Source organism: Helicoverpa zea, chromosome 25, assembly GCF_022581195.2.
Source record: "Helicoverpa zea isolate HzStark_Cry1AcR chromosome 25, ilHelZeax1.1, whole genome shotgun sequence".
Lineage (NCBI taxonomy): Eukaryota > Metazoa > Arthropoda > Insecta > Lepidoptera > Noctuidae > Helicoverpa > Helicoverpa zea.
This window is the reverse complement of record NC_061476.1, coordinates 3,387,390-3,401,554: the sequence shown is the minus strand read 5'-3', so window position 1 is coordinate 3,401,554 and position 14,165 is coordinate 3,387,390. Positions and strand designations below refer to the sequence as shown.

At 36.4% G+C, this 14,165-nt stretch overlaps 1 protein-coding gene across 9 annotated transcripts in view; it reads right to left on the bottom strand.

Moving 5' to 3' along the window:
• LOC124642598 (protein pangolin, isoforms A/H/I/S) overlaps positions 1–14,165 on the bottom strand; it is a 124,134-nt gene that overhangs the window by 45,306 nt on the left and 64,663 nt on the right. For all 9 annotated transcript variants that reach the window (XM_047181064.1, XM_047181072.1, XM_047181063.1 and 6 more), the window contains exon 4: positions 12,411–12,511. In XM_047181064.1, the coding sequence (XP_047037020.1) occupies positions 12,411–12,511 (101 nt within the window). The remainder of the gene's footprint in view (positions 1–12,410; positions 12,512–14,165) is intronic.

The following is a 14,165-nucleotide window of genomic DNA, read 5'->3' as shown; positions in this document are numbered from 1 at the left end:
GAAATATATCTTACCATTTGCTATTATAGTCTATATTCTTTGCTGGGTTCACGATTACCTTCACACAATTTCAACTCTAAAGTGGCAAAAAACGCGAACACTTTTCATGTCAAACTACATTACTTACTCAAAACTTAACAACATGATAACGCAACAAAATACCGGACGTCCCTAAAATTAGGGTGCAAGACCCAGTTGATGTCACCTGAAGACGTTGTGCGCGTGGCGCTATTGACTATCCGATATATCCGAATACATTTTTCATTATCCGCACTACCCCCTATCTGACACTGACACATGAATCGCTGAGTTTTCTGAATAAGACGTCAAAAAGGGCAATTTATTACCGCTTCAACGAAATGGTATATGCGGATTTTATTAAGCGTTTCATATTTAGGGTGTTATTATTGACTTGATATGGGGTAGCTTTATGAATATGAATCCTTTGAATATCAATTTGTACGAAAGGATTATTAAAATAGGACCACTTATTTAAATTATAAGACGACAAGTGTTAGTATTCTGAAACTATTTTGAATCCATTTAACAATTGCCAGGATTTTTTAAAACAAAATTTGGCTAAAACTAACAGGTGGACGATATTTCAAGCGGGATATTGTCTTTATTCATCCAATCAAGTGGCGCAATACACTGCTCTCCCGTCTCTAATAGCTGCAAATCGAATTGCGTATTGACTGACAGATGGGCCAGCCCGGCCCGACGAACCGATGACAAATTTGCGATATTACATGCGGATTATTGTCCATGCACCATTTTTTAGGGTTAAATTGTCTTTTCGGGATCACCCTAGTGGATTTTAAGTGGTTGCCGTACATTAATTTCAACTCTGTCGTGTCTAATTAGGGTTGATTTTCGCTTGGTCGAGTAGGTCGCAGTACGAATGTAATGCGGAGATCGCAAAGGGCGATTCCCCATGCTAGATGGCATCCGTACGATGGTTATCATAATCCCTGCATTGACATGATGTGATGACACATGTCGTGGCGTCGTGTTCTAAAATGTCGTTTTAAAAATCCGTCTAGTGCACGACGTGGATGATAACAGTTGATCTCACCCTAGTGTTGTAGTGTTTAGAGTCTATTTTTGGTTAATTTAGGTGAATTCATGATTTTGTTAGGCCTGGGAAGGTACAGTATGGACAGTTCACAATGTAGATTTTGTTTGTATATGAAGATCAGTATTTGTATTTTGTATGTCTGTCTGTGTTTGCTCATCTCGTGTCAAGAGCGAAATTTGTTTGCTCTGTAATCAATAGTATTTTTACTGTTTGTATTTGCAACAATTTGTTATACACATGCTGTTTTATAAACTAGAATAAATAAATAGAAATATGAAACGTTAAAACTAGTGTAAATAATAAAAGCGTTTTAGACGATTTATTGGCGTATGATTTGATTAGTAAAAATAAAATATGAATCGTTGACCGTTTCAGCGATATTTAAATCTATAAAGTGCTTTATTTGTACGTTTCAACAAACGCGGACATCAAAGCGGTAACGGTGTTATAAAAAGTTTTAATTTTTCAATAAAATATTTTTCATTGCAAAATGTAAACACGATTGATGTTTAGAGAGTGATCGCCAATTAATTTAGCTTAAAATAATTAATTGCAAATCAAATGTCAAATATATATCGAAAAAGTATGCACTATATTCTTAAGAAATTATTTTTTCCAACAGACTCTTTCGCACAGTGGTAAATAACAATCACCAATCCAGAAAAAAGCATGCCTCAATTTTCTATCAAAGTAAAGTCAATAGACGGTGATCCATCGGTAATCATTTGTACAATCAACGACTATATTAGCAAAGATTAAAAAATGCTCACAAAGGGCTGCAAAGGGAGTAATTCGGAATTAATATCGGTCCCCATACAATTACTGCAAACTGGGGCAAACTGCAGAATCATAGAAAATTACAGGATTTCAAACATGCTTCACAAAAGCTACCCCTCGTAAGTTTTCTATGGAAATAGTAATGGGGACAAATTTTTAATATGGGGAGTGAATTTTAAACAATTAGAGCGAAAAGTTGTCAAATCTTGAATGAATGGATGGAGATTTTATCGTGATTTTATAGAAATAATATGATATAGAGATCATGAAAATTTATTTGGTTATGGTTAACTATATCTGACACTCATAACTTCGAACGATACCATTTTCCATTCCAGTATGAAATATTTTTTTGGCAATATTATTTTCTGGTAACATTAGACGACAAACTGAAGCGAAATATATTATAATATTTCTAAGGTCTCGAGTGCGTTCCACCACGGTGCTTCACTCTCCAATCGTTACGGGGCAAAAAAGAAAAAGTGAAATAATCGTACGCAAAAACCCTCGCGACAAATGAACATCGGGAACTCGAGAGGTCATTAAAACGAGGCTCGATCTAAAAATGAGAGGGGGAGGGTAAGAGGGGGGACTTTTGAGAACTCTGTAATTGGACCAGGGAGGGTCTTAAATCGTATTCGAACCAGCAGAAGCGGAAAGACGGCTCAACCGACTATAATTAACAACAAATATGGGTGAATCGATTTTTTTTCACTGCGCCCAAAGTACGCCCATTAGGTTATTTCGCGGGGCGAGCAATTACTCAAACAATACACTTGAAATATTAACGCTAAACCCACGTTTTGTGGGAAAACTTGGCTTGTTTAGCAACTGCTACCGATGTAATGGTGTGTTGTGTTTTCTTTCACTTTTACGGTATTGCCGGCACACGGTAGTATTTTCTTACTTGTATTTTTCTTTGCCTTGTTTACGTAATTGAGTATTTTGTGGGCAAACGAAGGGAGTCAGTAATCGGTTTCATAATTTAGCTTTAAGTGGAAAATTATGTTTGTATCGTTTAGTCAGGCTTTGTGTGTGTTCATAGAAACAATAAGCACTTATAGCGTTTATGCTAGGGACGATTCAATAATGTATAAAAAGACTTAATATTTATCTTGCATGACGTAAAATAATCCGACAGCACGCTAACGAAGCAAGTCACGCCTTCTCAGAAACTTGAAAGACCGTACGTCACAACATAATAATACCTAAAAGACCACACAGCGTGACAAGCGAGAAAAAAATAGACAAAAAACCTAAACAAGGGAATCACGTCACCACATTATGTTAATAGGTTTGAGATATGACAACATCGAAAATAATCCGCTTTGTCCAGAGAATGGGCACATTAGACCAGTGGGCTGTCCTCTGGGACGTGAGCGCCTTTGATTTCGGATTCGATGGAAATTAATATACGTCGCGTATACGGGGTACATATTTAATGTACATAGAATATCATCGACATAGGGCCGTAAGCTGCAGTCGAGGACTCTATAAATATTCATGTGAAAAAATGACATTAAAAACGATGTTAAAAAATAATGTCACAGTGTTTGTGTAAACATGATTTAAATAAAACTGATCCGATCGGTTAGAGGACTACGTAAAGCGATTCCGTGAAACCATTAAATTAAAACTAGCATTAAATAAAACTGGAATCAAAAGCCGCATCAAACAGAGTGCGATCATTTAATCATCGCGCCGATGATTATAATTCACCTGTCATGAAAACAAACATTTATAAAACCGCTATAGTGGTAAGATGGATCATAATTATGGGTTATCTCGCGTTGAATGGCGCCCCGCGAACCGCACGCGATGCCAAAAGGCGTCAAATAGCTCGTTAAATGCCCCTTACAAATAGAAATATTACTCATAACTTAATCCCCCTTAAATAGATTTAACCTGCCATAAAATCATATTCACATTTTTTTTGTTCGCGCAAATAGGCGGGGTGGCTCACTGTGCTTATTTATAACGAATTGGCGATTAATACCGCACAATGGTTTTGGAGAGGTTATTATAGTCATAATTCATGTTTTTTTGTGTGTATAATCGAGGGGGTTAGGTGAAGGGTAAGTTTGTAAATTGGATTTAATATTTACATCTTTAGTAACAGTCGGTGTGAAATTGGACGCTCGCTTAAGAGTTATTATGGGGTGGTATAGGGTTAATCCGACATGAGTGGTTATTGATAATGGGGATAAGTTTTATTGCGTTTTGTCTTATTACGAATAAATTAGCACACGGTACTTTCAACAATACATTTTCCAAAATGAAGTTACAGGAAAGGTATGGGTAAGAAAACTTAAACAACAGACGATGTTTAAAAGCCAAACTCAAAATACAGTACCAACCCAACAAAAGTATATTACCTATGCTAATGTTTATTACTAATGAAAGTTTATGGCACGTGGGTTGAACACAAAGGCAAGGCAAATGTGTAGACATGACTTTGAAAACCCCGATATGCCATGAAACTGTTGTGTTAAAAAGTCATTTGTCTTATTTTATGGCAAACGGTACTGAAAACTAAAGGTGTAGGTACTGAATAGACGATGGGTGGTTATGACCAACGGTTAGATAGACTTACGAGTTTACTTCCTTGTTCAAGCGCTAAGTTATCCTGGCAATTCATACAGATGAAATAAGCTTTTAAAGATTGTGAACAAAAAACTGTACAACAATGTGTTAAGTCATAACTTCTAATTATCATGAACTTGTACACGTTAACAAAGCGGAAAATATGTGATTAAAGATAATTGAGAAATACTAAAAGATTTTATAATTATAGAACACTAAACCAAATCTATAAATCTTTAAATCTCCAGTCACAATAATATAACAAGTAAAATACACACTAGCAAGTAATAATGAAAACGTACACATTCTCTTGCAATTCCATTGGAAACGAGATTAGGTCTCGAATCTAAAATCTAGACCAGACTGGGAGCTAGAGGGTGGTGGGGGAGAACGGAACAGGTGGAGGCAAGGGGGATGGAAATAGGACTTTCTAGGCAATTACCATCCGCTGGGACTCGCATAGCTGGAATCTAGATCTTATTGAAAATATATTATATGCAACTCCTTTATACCAGCTTTGTGTAAAGGAGCGGATAATTGTTACGTTTCTCTGTTGTGTTTGCTTAGTCATACACGTCTCAATATGAACTATTTTAGTATGTGATCGTACATATCGGTGTACAGAAATTACCAAAAATCACTCGCTTGAAATATAATATTCAAATCAAAACATTGCACATTTCACGTTTCATTAAACGATCGAAATTATAATGGCTTTTACCGTAATTGTTTAACGAAATTTCAGCATAATAGTAACAGCATTCCATAAAAAAACAGACAGCGAAATGAACAGTTGTTTATTAAAAAAAGCATCCGATAGTTGACTCTAGCGAATCAAAAAAATTCAATTCGCGGGCAAAAATTTTGCACCATTTTTTTTCCACGAAAAAAGGCATCCGGAGCACTGTGTTGTTACGAAACGACTTCTCTGTGCGAGTGTACGCACAATGAGATATCCGACAAAGCTCTCAGAGAGGGTGCCGACGGGATGACGCTTTTAAAAGTATTACTGTCCACCCCCCCCGGTGGCTCGACTGGCGTGATGACACCCCAACCCTTGTAGTGTTTGATTATTTTATAGTGGGTAGTTGAATATTGAACTACGGGAGAGGATTCACAGTGAGAAACTGTTTGTGTGAGTTCTAATACTGATCCCATGGGTGGTACGATGGAACATACACCTAAATAGTTGCCTCCTCACTCGACAATTTTGTTGTGGTTTTAAAAGGATTTCCAAGTACCGAGATGGTTAACTTAAAGCTGTGTACGCCGCTTAAGCATTTTCTATGAGAGCGTTAAGTTAAATTAGTGCGTTATTTAGGAACAAATATGTATGCCTATGGTGAGATGTTGCCATAACATTAAGTTGAGGTGCGCAGCCGCATAGGTATTCCTTGGAGAACATGTTTTAAGCTGACAATGATACTTAGTGCAGAATTGGGATTTATGGTCCATTGGTAAGTCAGCTTACACTTAAATGGGACTGGTAAATAAATTAATCTGTTATGAAAGTCAAATATGTCTAGATACTTTTCTATCTGTTTCTTTTTTGAGAAATAGCTGGTATTGTATACTAATATTATTCAGAGGTTTTTCTTTATCGTAATGGCTTGGGAAGCTACTTTATCCCAAATGTCATAGGCTATATTATATCAGGGAACGGGAAGAAGTTACCACGGGATGCAGTTAAAACCGCAGAAAACAGCTAAAATAAAATCCTCAATAAAATACCAATAATTCCTTTAAATATTTTGATTATCTAATCAAAGTAAGATCCTTAACCTTCAAAAACATAACTTCAATGAAACATCCTTATCAAGGTATCGCCTTATGAAGAAACAATAAACATTGAATTGATAACGATCGCGGCGGTAACATCAAAGGGAACATATGTCATTGTACTAACTATGATTGTAATTACAGCTGGTATTTTTGATTTAACACTTGTTTGAAAGAAAGAAGGAAATGTAGAGAGGAAGTTTTTTTTAGAGAAGTGTTTTGATTTACGAGATGGTAAAGAACTTTAAATGCATATTTGCAGTAGAACTAAATTAGCTTTAAAAGTAGTAAGTATATTGCTTTATTTTTAGTTGTGCTGAAAATTATAACCCAAATCAGATTTTTGAGGCATTATAACTTCATAAAGTAGGACTCTGAAGTCCTTAGAAACACCTAGTTTAGTAATTTTTACACCAGAAAAAATGCGTGAGTTTCACGTACAAATGCCAAGATTTCAATTGTTAACTAAACTGTTTACATTTACATGCTTGCATAAACAGCCTAAACTTGCGTCTTACATAACTAAAGTTAGGCTGTCGAAGTTGAAGGCAGGTTCAAGGGCAAGCGGTGCCGCGTGCGCTTCCTAGCTTCCGGCAGTTCTTAGTGGGCGGAATACTTATTAGACATGTGACAACCTGATAGACATGATGTTATAGGCAATGGTAGGTGAAAAAGATAAAAGATATTATCAGAAAAGAAAAGAGTAGTGAATAGTCTTGATAGTTTATTAGCCAAGCCGATGAACAAGAGGTGCTTGGTTTGATTTCTAGGTCTTCCAAGGCTTGATTATGTGACCTAAATGTAATAACAGTGTCTAAAGCTATGAGAAAACCAATAAAATATACGATTGTTTAGAAAGCAAAGCTTCTTATATTACAGAAAAGGCAATACAATGAGCACAATAGATAAAACCGCGGATAAAAAACTGCTAGAGTACGTCAAGTGAAACGTCATTAAAGACATAACTCCGTCCTCGGGCCTCATACAAAATACTTTAAGCGGAAACCTCATACGCATCAAGACTCACAACAATAGGACGTATCTCACAATCGCAAGTAATAAAAGCGGAGCGCCCACATTAAAATCTTATCCCTTTCTTAAATAAAAAATTCACGAAAAAATAAGAGGAAATCTCCCCTCTATTATTCAGTGGAAAACGTTCCCCATACCACAAGGCGAACTGAGTCGAAATCCGCACGCGGCCGCCGAAGAAAACACAAAGAAATTCTAACTCTAGCGTCCAGTCAACAAAGTTACAATTGGCGTGACTACTTTGTGTTGTTAACTAAGCAAAATGCACTTTGGATATAAGATATAGAGTTTATATTCGTTCGGCTTGCAGTTGATCGGGTGTACAGCGATCGCGCCTTAGTACGGTATTTGAAAATGAGATGCAGCGTGGGTGGGGAGTCTCCCTACCCCCTGGTCTCTCGAAACCCGAATTAGCGGGGCGTGTGTAATGATTTTCCCGGGCGGAATTATGGAAGGTATCGACGGATTGGGGACCGACAGGGATGTTCTTTTTAATGGTCTTATGGCTACGTAGATGAGGGATATCCGATGGAAACACCCAGTTGTGGGTACAGAATATTAGTTCAAAATTACTTCCTTATCTGTAGATTTGAAAAGCTTTTATTTTTGATAGCTTATTCTATGTTTACGGCCTGTGGAATAAGACAAGGTTATTTCAATGAGCTAAGGACAATATAGCTACACAGATCGGAGAAATGAGTACCTACCTTTCATTGGAAAAAAAAAACACCACGAAAACCTTTAATAAAATTAATCCCCATTCGAAATGATACACCCAATAATTTATTAATAACCAATATGAATCGTATTGGTCGCGATGCCATCACATTATGTTCTGATTGATTGATTGACGCCATTTAACCCTGAACCAAGTGGCTGTACCCTTTTGTATGGGTCGACATTCATACAATTGCATAAATCGATAGAGGGATTTACTGCTGAATTGATAAAGTAAATATGACCTGTGTTCGTCATTAGGGTAGTTAATAAAATGTAAAGTTGAAGGTTGTTAGTAAAGTAAAAGTCACGGTATTGGATTAATTCTTTCTATGACATTAAATTTTCAATTTGTAATAACAAGCAAAAGTGAAGTTTTCAGCTAGATTTCAAAGGGTTATCTGAATCTGGTCTTAATCTTTAGATTGCTTCAGGTTCATTTTCCGCATGACGCTAACACGCTTTTCCAACCAGTCATTTGGAAATGACTAGGGAGACCTATGTTCAGCAGTGGACGTAAGCTTGATTTAAATAAAAAGTCAAGGGTGATAACCAAATGCAAAGTTACCCATTAACTACGATCTTGCTTCTACAATTGTTAAAATGCTTATAGAACACCCAACACAAAACAAAAATCTACATATCTTTTCCTTAAAAGCCCTATACAGCAATTTTGGAGCTTAAATCCCGTTACAAACAAACATTACTGCTTAATCCTAATCTGGCTTAGGTGGCTGTCTGCTCACGCCGCGTCTACGTGGTCGAGATACGTCGTGAAGATACAGTCAAGAGTATATGTGCTGATAACGCAGGTATAGTATAACTATGTTTTTTGGTTTTAGCTGTTATGGTGATAGGCTTTTGAGGTATTTGAAATATAAAATACCAGCTCCCCGGGCGCCCCGGGGGAACTTCTATCCTACAGGGATAAAATATAGGAATTTTTCAAATTGCTCAAGTAGTTTCGGAGCTTTTATAAACAACAAAATAGTTTTCTTCTTTAGTACATTAGTACAAGTAGAACCTGAAGGCCTAGCAGCCAGTCAATAAATATAATAGATTTCATATGTATGTTATTAGTAAATGTATAATTTCTTACGATTAGGTACTTTACAAGTGTTATCCATACCAATACACAAATACTATAAACGTTAAACTGGCTGAACCGATTCATATGAAATTTGGCATAGAGATAGTTGATACCGGGACAAAGTAACATGCAAAACTACACATATATCTATTTTACGGCCAGTTTCTTCATCAAAAGTTAAAGTTAAAGTAATGTCTAAAGTTAAAGTAACGGTCAAATTCGTTTTTTCAAGGCTAAAGTGACAGCAAAATTCATAGAAAAATTTAATTTAACCGTTACTTTTACTTTAGACATTACTTTGACTTTTACTTTGGCTTTAACTTTTGATGAAGAAACTGGCTGTTAGTCTATAAAATAAATATAATTTTAAAACATAAGGGTAGTTTACGATAAGGCAGAGTGCAGAACGAACGCAAATAATTACAACGGCAATTAATTAACCTTATCACTTGACAATTGAATCGCCACGGAAAATTACCGTATTAATTGCAATACCGCAGATTGTACGCTTGTATAAATAAATTGCCTATTATTGTATTAATTTTAATGTATTGCTCTGCAGATTTAAGGAATGTATGTTGAAAAATTTGCATTGGTTGAATTGAAGAATAGAATGTATTTAATTGTTCGTCTACGATTTTACTTACATTTTTTCTATATATCTTTATTTTTAAAATAAGTGATTCTTTTAAGGTAACATTTTCAAATATAATCAGACAAGACAGTTAAAAACTGCCATCTCTGTCCGCTTGACAGGGGTGATTAGAGCACTCAGCCATTACATGTCCCATGGCTATAACTTGATAAGATGATCACAACGTTCATGGTTAAAAACGTGACAGTAATACTAAGTTAAGCGCATCTCTGTTATCTTAATAGCAGGACGGAAGACGGACGCAATTTCAAAAATAGCTTCATTTTATTCTAACCGAGTTCCGTTTGAAACAACTTTGAGGAAAAACGTTTAATATTCCTAGTCATTCATTATTTTATTCTACTTTAGAGGTATATGCTTCAAACACTACCAATTGCGGAACGCTTAAATTCAATTTAAAAAAATAAAATATTCGATTTTCAAATCCCAAAACGGAACGAACGCAAGCGACCCCGAAATTGCCGGCCGCATTCACCCAGACAAAAGCCCTAAAATACACCCCGCGAGCAAAAAGAAAAGCATTTCCATCCCTACCCCTCCTTCATTTAAATTTCCCGCCCCAGAGCGGGGGCGGCGACTGTAGGGGCGGCTTCCGTACAAAAGAGACGAAACTTAAAATCTCATAGAAAAGAATGAGACGGTTGTATGTCCACCTGTTGCGTTTCGAGTTTCATATTTTCGCGGCGGATTCTTTTTTCGTTTCTTACCGCGTTCCAAAGGATTTGAATGGCGCACCCGTGCATGCGTACTAGCCTTAGCTATTGAACGATATTGACGTACGACGCTCGACGTTCTACGTACGATTTTTAAAGCTTTTCATTCGGTCATTTTAGATTTGAACAAATTCTTCGCTGAAGGATTACTTGCTATGCTTTTTTTAGATTCTCTCGTTGCGATTTACGCTTGGCTGGGATTTAGATATTTTGCAATAGATCTTTAGAAGCTTCGAATAAAACTACAGTGGCAAAGCTTACATATGTTTGTGTAGTAGTATGCACGAGTAAGATACACCAATAAAAATCTCAAACAAAATAAAAAAAGCCCAAACAAAGGAAGCTCAATAAAATATGAATGTGTAATTTAGTTATTTCCCCGATTGTACACATCGAAGCAGGATGGAGTCAGAAATAAAAACTGTTTGTGTTAACGTTTCCGGCGCGTCCCGGGTTCGAATCCCGGCTGAACACGTGGTGCGGTTATTACGAGGAAATAATCCAATAAAAATAGTATCACGGACGATTATATTACGATGTGGAAGACCATTTTGATGTTTGTTATTTGAAGATAGTGTAAATATACGGAGTTTATCTCTAGCTGGTCCATGTGAGATGGAATTAAAGTATATTATTACGATTTCAGGTTACTAATTATATTTGTGTTTTTATATGACATGTAGCGCTGTGGACGTTTTACATTTGTTCATCATAAACTTTTGGTTTGATAAATCATTTATAACGGCATAGATTAAAATTATCGAATTGTTCACAAATCTCAAAAAGTTTTGATAAGATTTAAAACATGGTTCATACAGGCCATGGACATTGCCTATGTCTACAAATCGTAAGTGATGTTTATAGTATGATTGAGAAGTAACTTAGCAATGCTGATTTTCCTGATTTCCAATAAAGTTTGTGTCATTTATACCATTTTGAAAATTTGCTCCAATTCAAGATAGTAATGTTACAAGTAAAATTATAGGACGATCACAAGAGTTGACAAGTGATAATGGAAGTGATAAGAGCATGTGATAGCAATCTGTAGGTAGACGCTTTCCAACTGTCTCTAACATTCTAGTGATAATAACTATCTAAATGATAAGCTATAGATATTGCTGTTTTTGGGACTTAGTGTGCCATTTTTTTGAAATGGGAAATTAGGTGACCTATCCTGACGTGGGTACAGTGAAAAAGAGTGTCAGATTTTTATTGACTGGGCAATCTTAGTTCCTTCTGGAGACCTTTGTATACCAGGGCCGAGGTTATTCTTTCCCTGGGCCCCGCAGGGCCAAATCTCCAGAAATTCAGGTTTTACATAATAGATTTTGAAGAAAGCCAAGATTTGTAGGTTTATTTTAGAGATTATGCTTTTGGTTGATATTATTATCGGAGAAGCAAGTTTTGTCGATTTTCACTTATAATACCACAAGAGCTTCAAAATTATCGGGTATTTTCCGATAGGTTCGTTGCAAACAAATGAAGGAGTCAAGTTTTTCAGGTTAAAAAATAACGAGCGCGAAGCGCGAGTGATTTTTCCTGAAAAACTTGACGACTTTATTTGTTTGCAGGGAACCTTGAGGGAAATGCCAGATAATTATGAAGCTCGTGTGGTATTCGGGAGATTATTTTTCCGTCCCAAATGTCGGCCACAACCTGTCAGTTTGACGTAGCAACGACCAGAGAAAATATTCAAAAAATTTTCAGTATAATACCATGTAGGTTGTACCACGTGACGTCGAATGGTGCAATTCTATTGGTCGATATTTGGGTCGGAAAAATAATCATATAAATATCTTCTAAAAAAGTTGTGTATAACTTTCATGGAAATATGTACGTATTTTATAATATTTTATTTTAACAAATCAATACCATGCACTTCTAAAATCAAATTGATAAAAAACACCGCCAAAGTCAAGGGGTGAGTGCACCAGTTGTCATCACTTCTCTAAAACGATTTAGTTAATGCAAAATCACAAAACTCACCATTGAGACGGGCAGGGGATGCGCCCCACCGTTGGGGTAGGGGTACGGCGCCATGAGGTAACCCATGTTGAAACTGGCAGCAGGATGCGGCTCGAATTTACCTGGAAATAGTTAAAGCGATTTTAGTGACATGATTTTATCGAAATTCTTATTAATATTGGAAGGTTTTCTCAACTGACCTGATGCACCTGGTTACCGGTGCTTTACATGGCAGTATAGTGCGACTGCCTATCTGGCCTTCTCAATTTAGTTAGCTGGGGAACCTGATACCCCTTAGTATAATGTTCTCAACTAATTAAACATATCGTTCTCATTATTTCAGTGCATTATCTACATATGTACATTAAATATTGAATACTTTTTATTCTTGTTTTGATATGAAGAGGCGCAAGGAGTGTGCTTCCAATTGAACTCACGGCAAAAGAACCTTTATCATTCTAAATATATTCCTTATCTTTCATTAACAAAGTCATACGATTTCTTTTCATTTGTTCACAGTTCCAGTAACCCCATAAACGGTCTAGTGGTTTCACAAAACCATTGTTAAACATGGCGGCGGCCGTTTAATGAATACAATACATATAACAGATAACCTTTTATTATAACACGCACAAATTAAAATGTTTTGTGTTATGCAAAGTGCTGCGCGATTCATTTAATTTAATTCCGTTCGGATTTTATAATTTTTCTTCACGGTCAGTTTGTGGTGATTTTACCCTATGGTGTTTTAATTAGAGTAGACTGGGTAATTTGGTATCAATATTGATAGTACAACTAATTGTAAATACAGCTATTTTTTACATCAAAAAAGTATGTAGCCAGTAGGTATCATTGCGTTTTGTCTAGCCACTGGCTAGTTTTGACGTAGTTTGAAGGAAATTACTTCATGCGCACGCGTTTATTTTCTGTTTTCAGTGTTACCCAACCAAATAATCAAGTTAAGGATTAACTTGTAACAGATAGATAGTCCTCCAGATAAGTTTAATAACATCAAAAGAATACTCTTCCTAAAGTACAGTCAGATGGAAAAACATAACATAACGCTAGATGGTCCGGGGCGTGGCAGACGAACAAATTACACCGCGACGAGAAGTAATTTACTAACGTAATTGCGCGCGCAGACTAGTGACGTACCCACACTCGATAGGGACTTGATTTGGCAACAACCTGCCTTTTTGTTCGAAGAAATTATAGTAATCGTAGATGAAGAAAATTAGAAACTTTCAAGGAAAGCAGAAGCAAGAAGTAAGCAATCAAAATCATCATCTGCAGAGCCTATTCCCAACCAAGTTTACCAGAAGTTGCTGGGTGCCAGTGATTTACATGGAGTGGCTACCTCTCGTAACGACTGCCAAGGTTGTTTCAATAGCAACCCATGTTCAAAAGACAGAGGAACTCGTCATGTCACGGATGTCTCCCATACATTTACTCATCACACCAAGCCCTGCTTAACCTTATGATCAATCGACTCTTGCAGCTGTAACTTAGCCATCAGATAGTCTAGCGGTATCGAACTGTGATTTGACATCAAAAATCTTCATTAAACATTAACAAAATAAAATTCAGAGAATCCCATAAAGGTTGTCGAGCATGATTCTAACACCATATTGTTTACAATCCACTATAGTAAAACAATTATGTGGGCAATCAAAATTTTATGAGTTTTATTGTGCCCATAATATTCTACTGACTGTACTTTATTGTTCGCGCCGAGATGTCCGTATTCGGATGATTTTCGATAAATAACTTGACAAA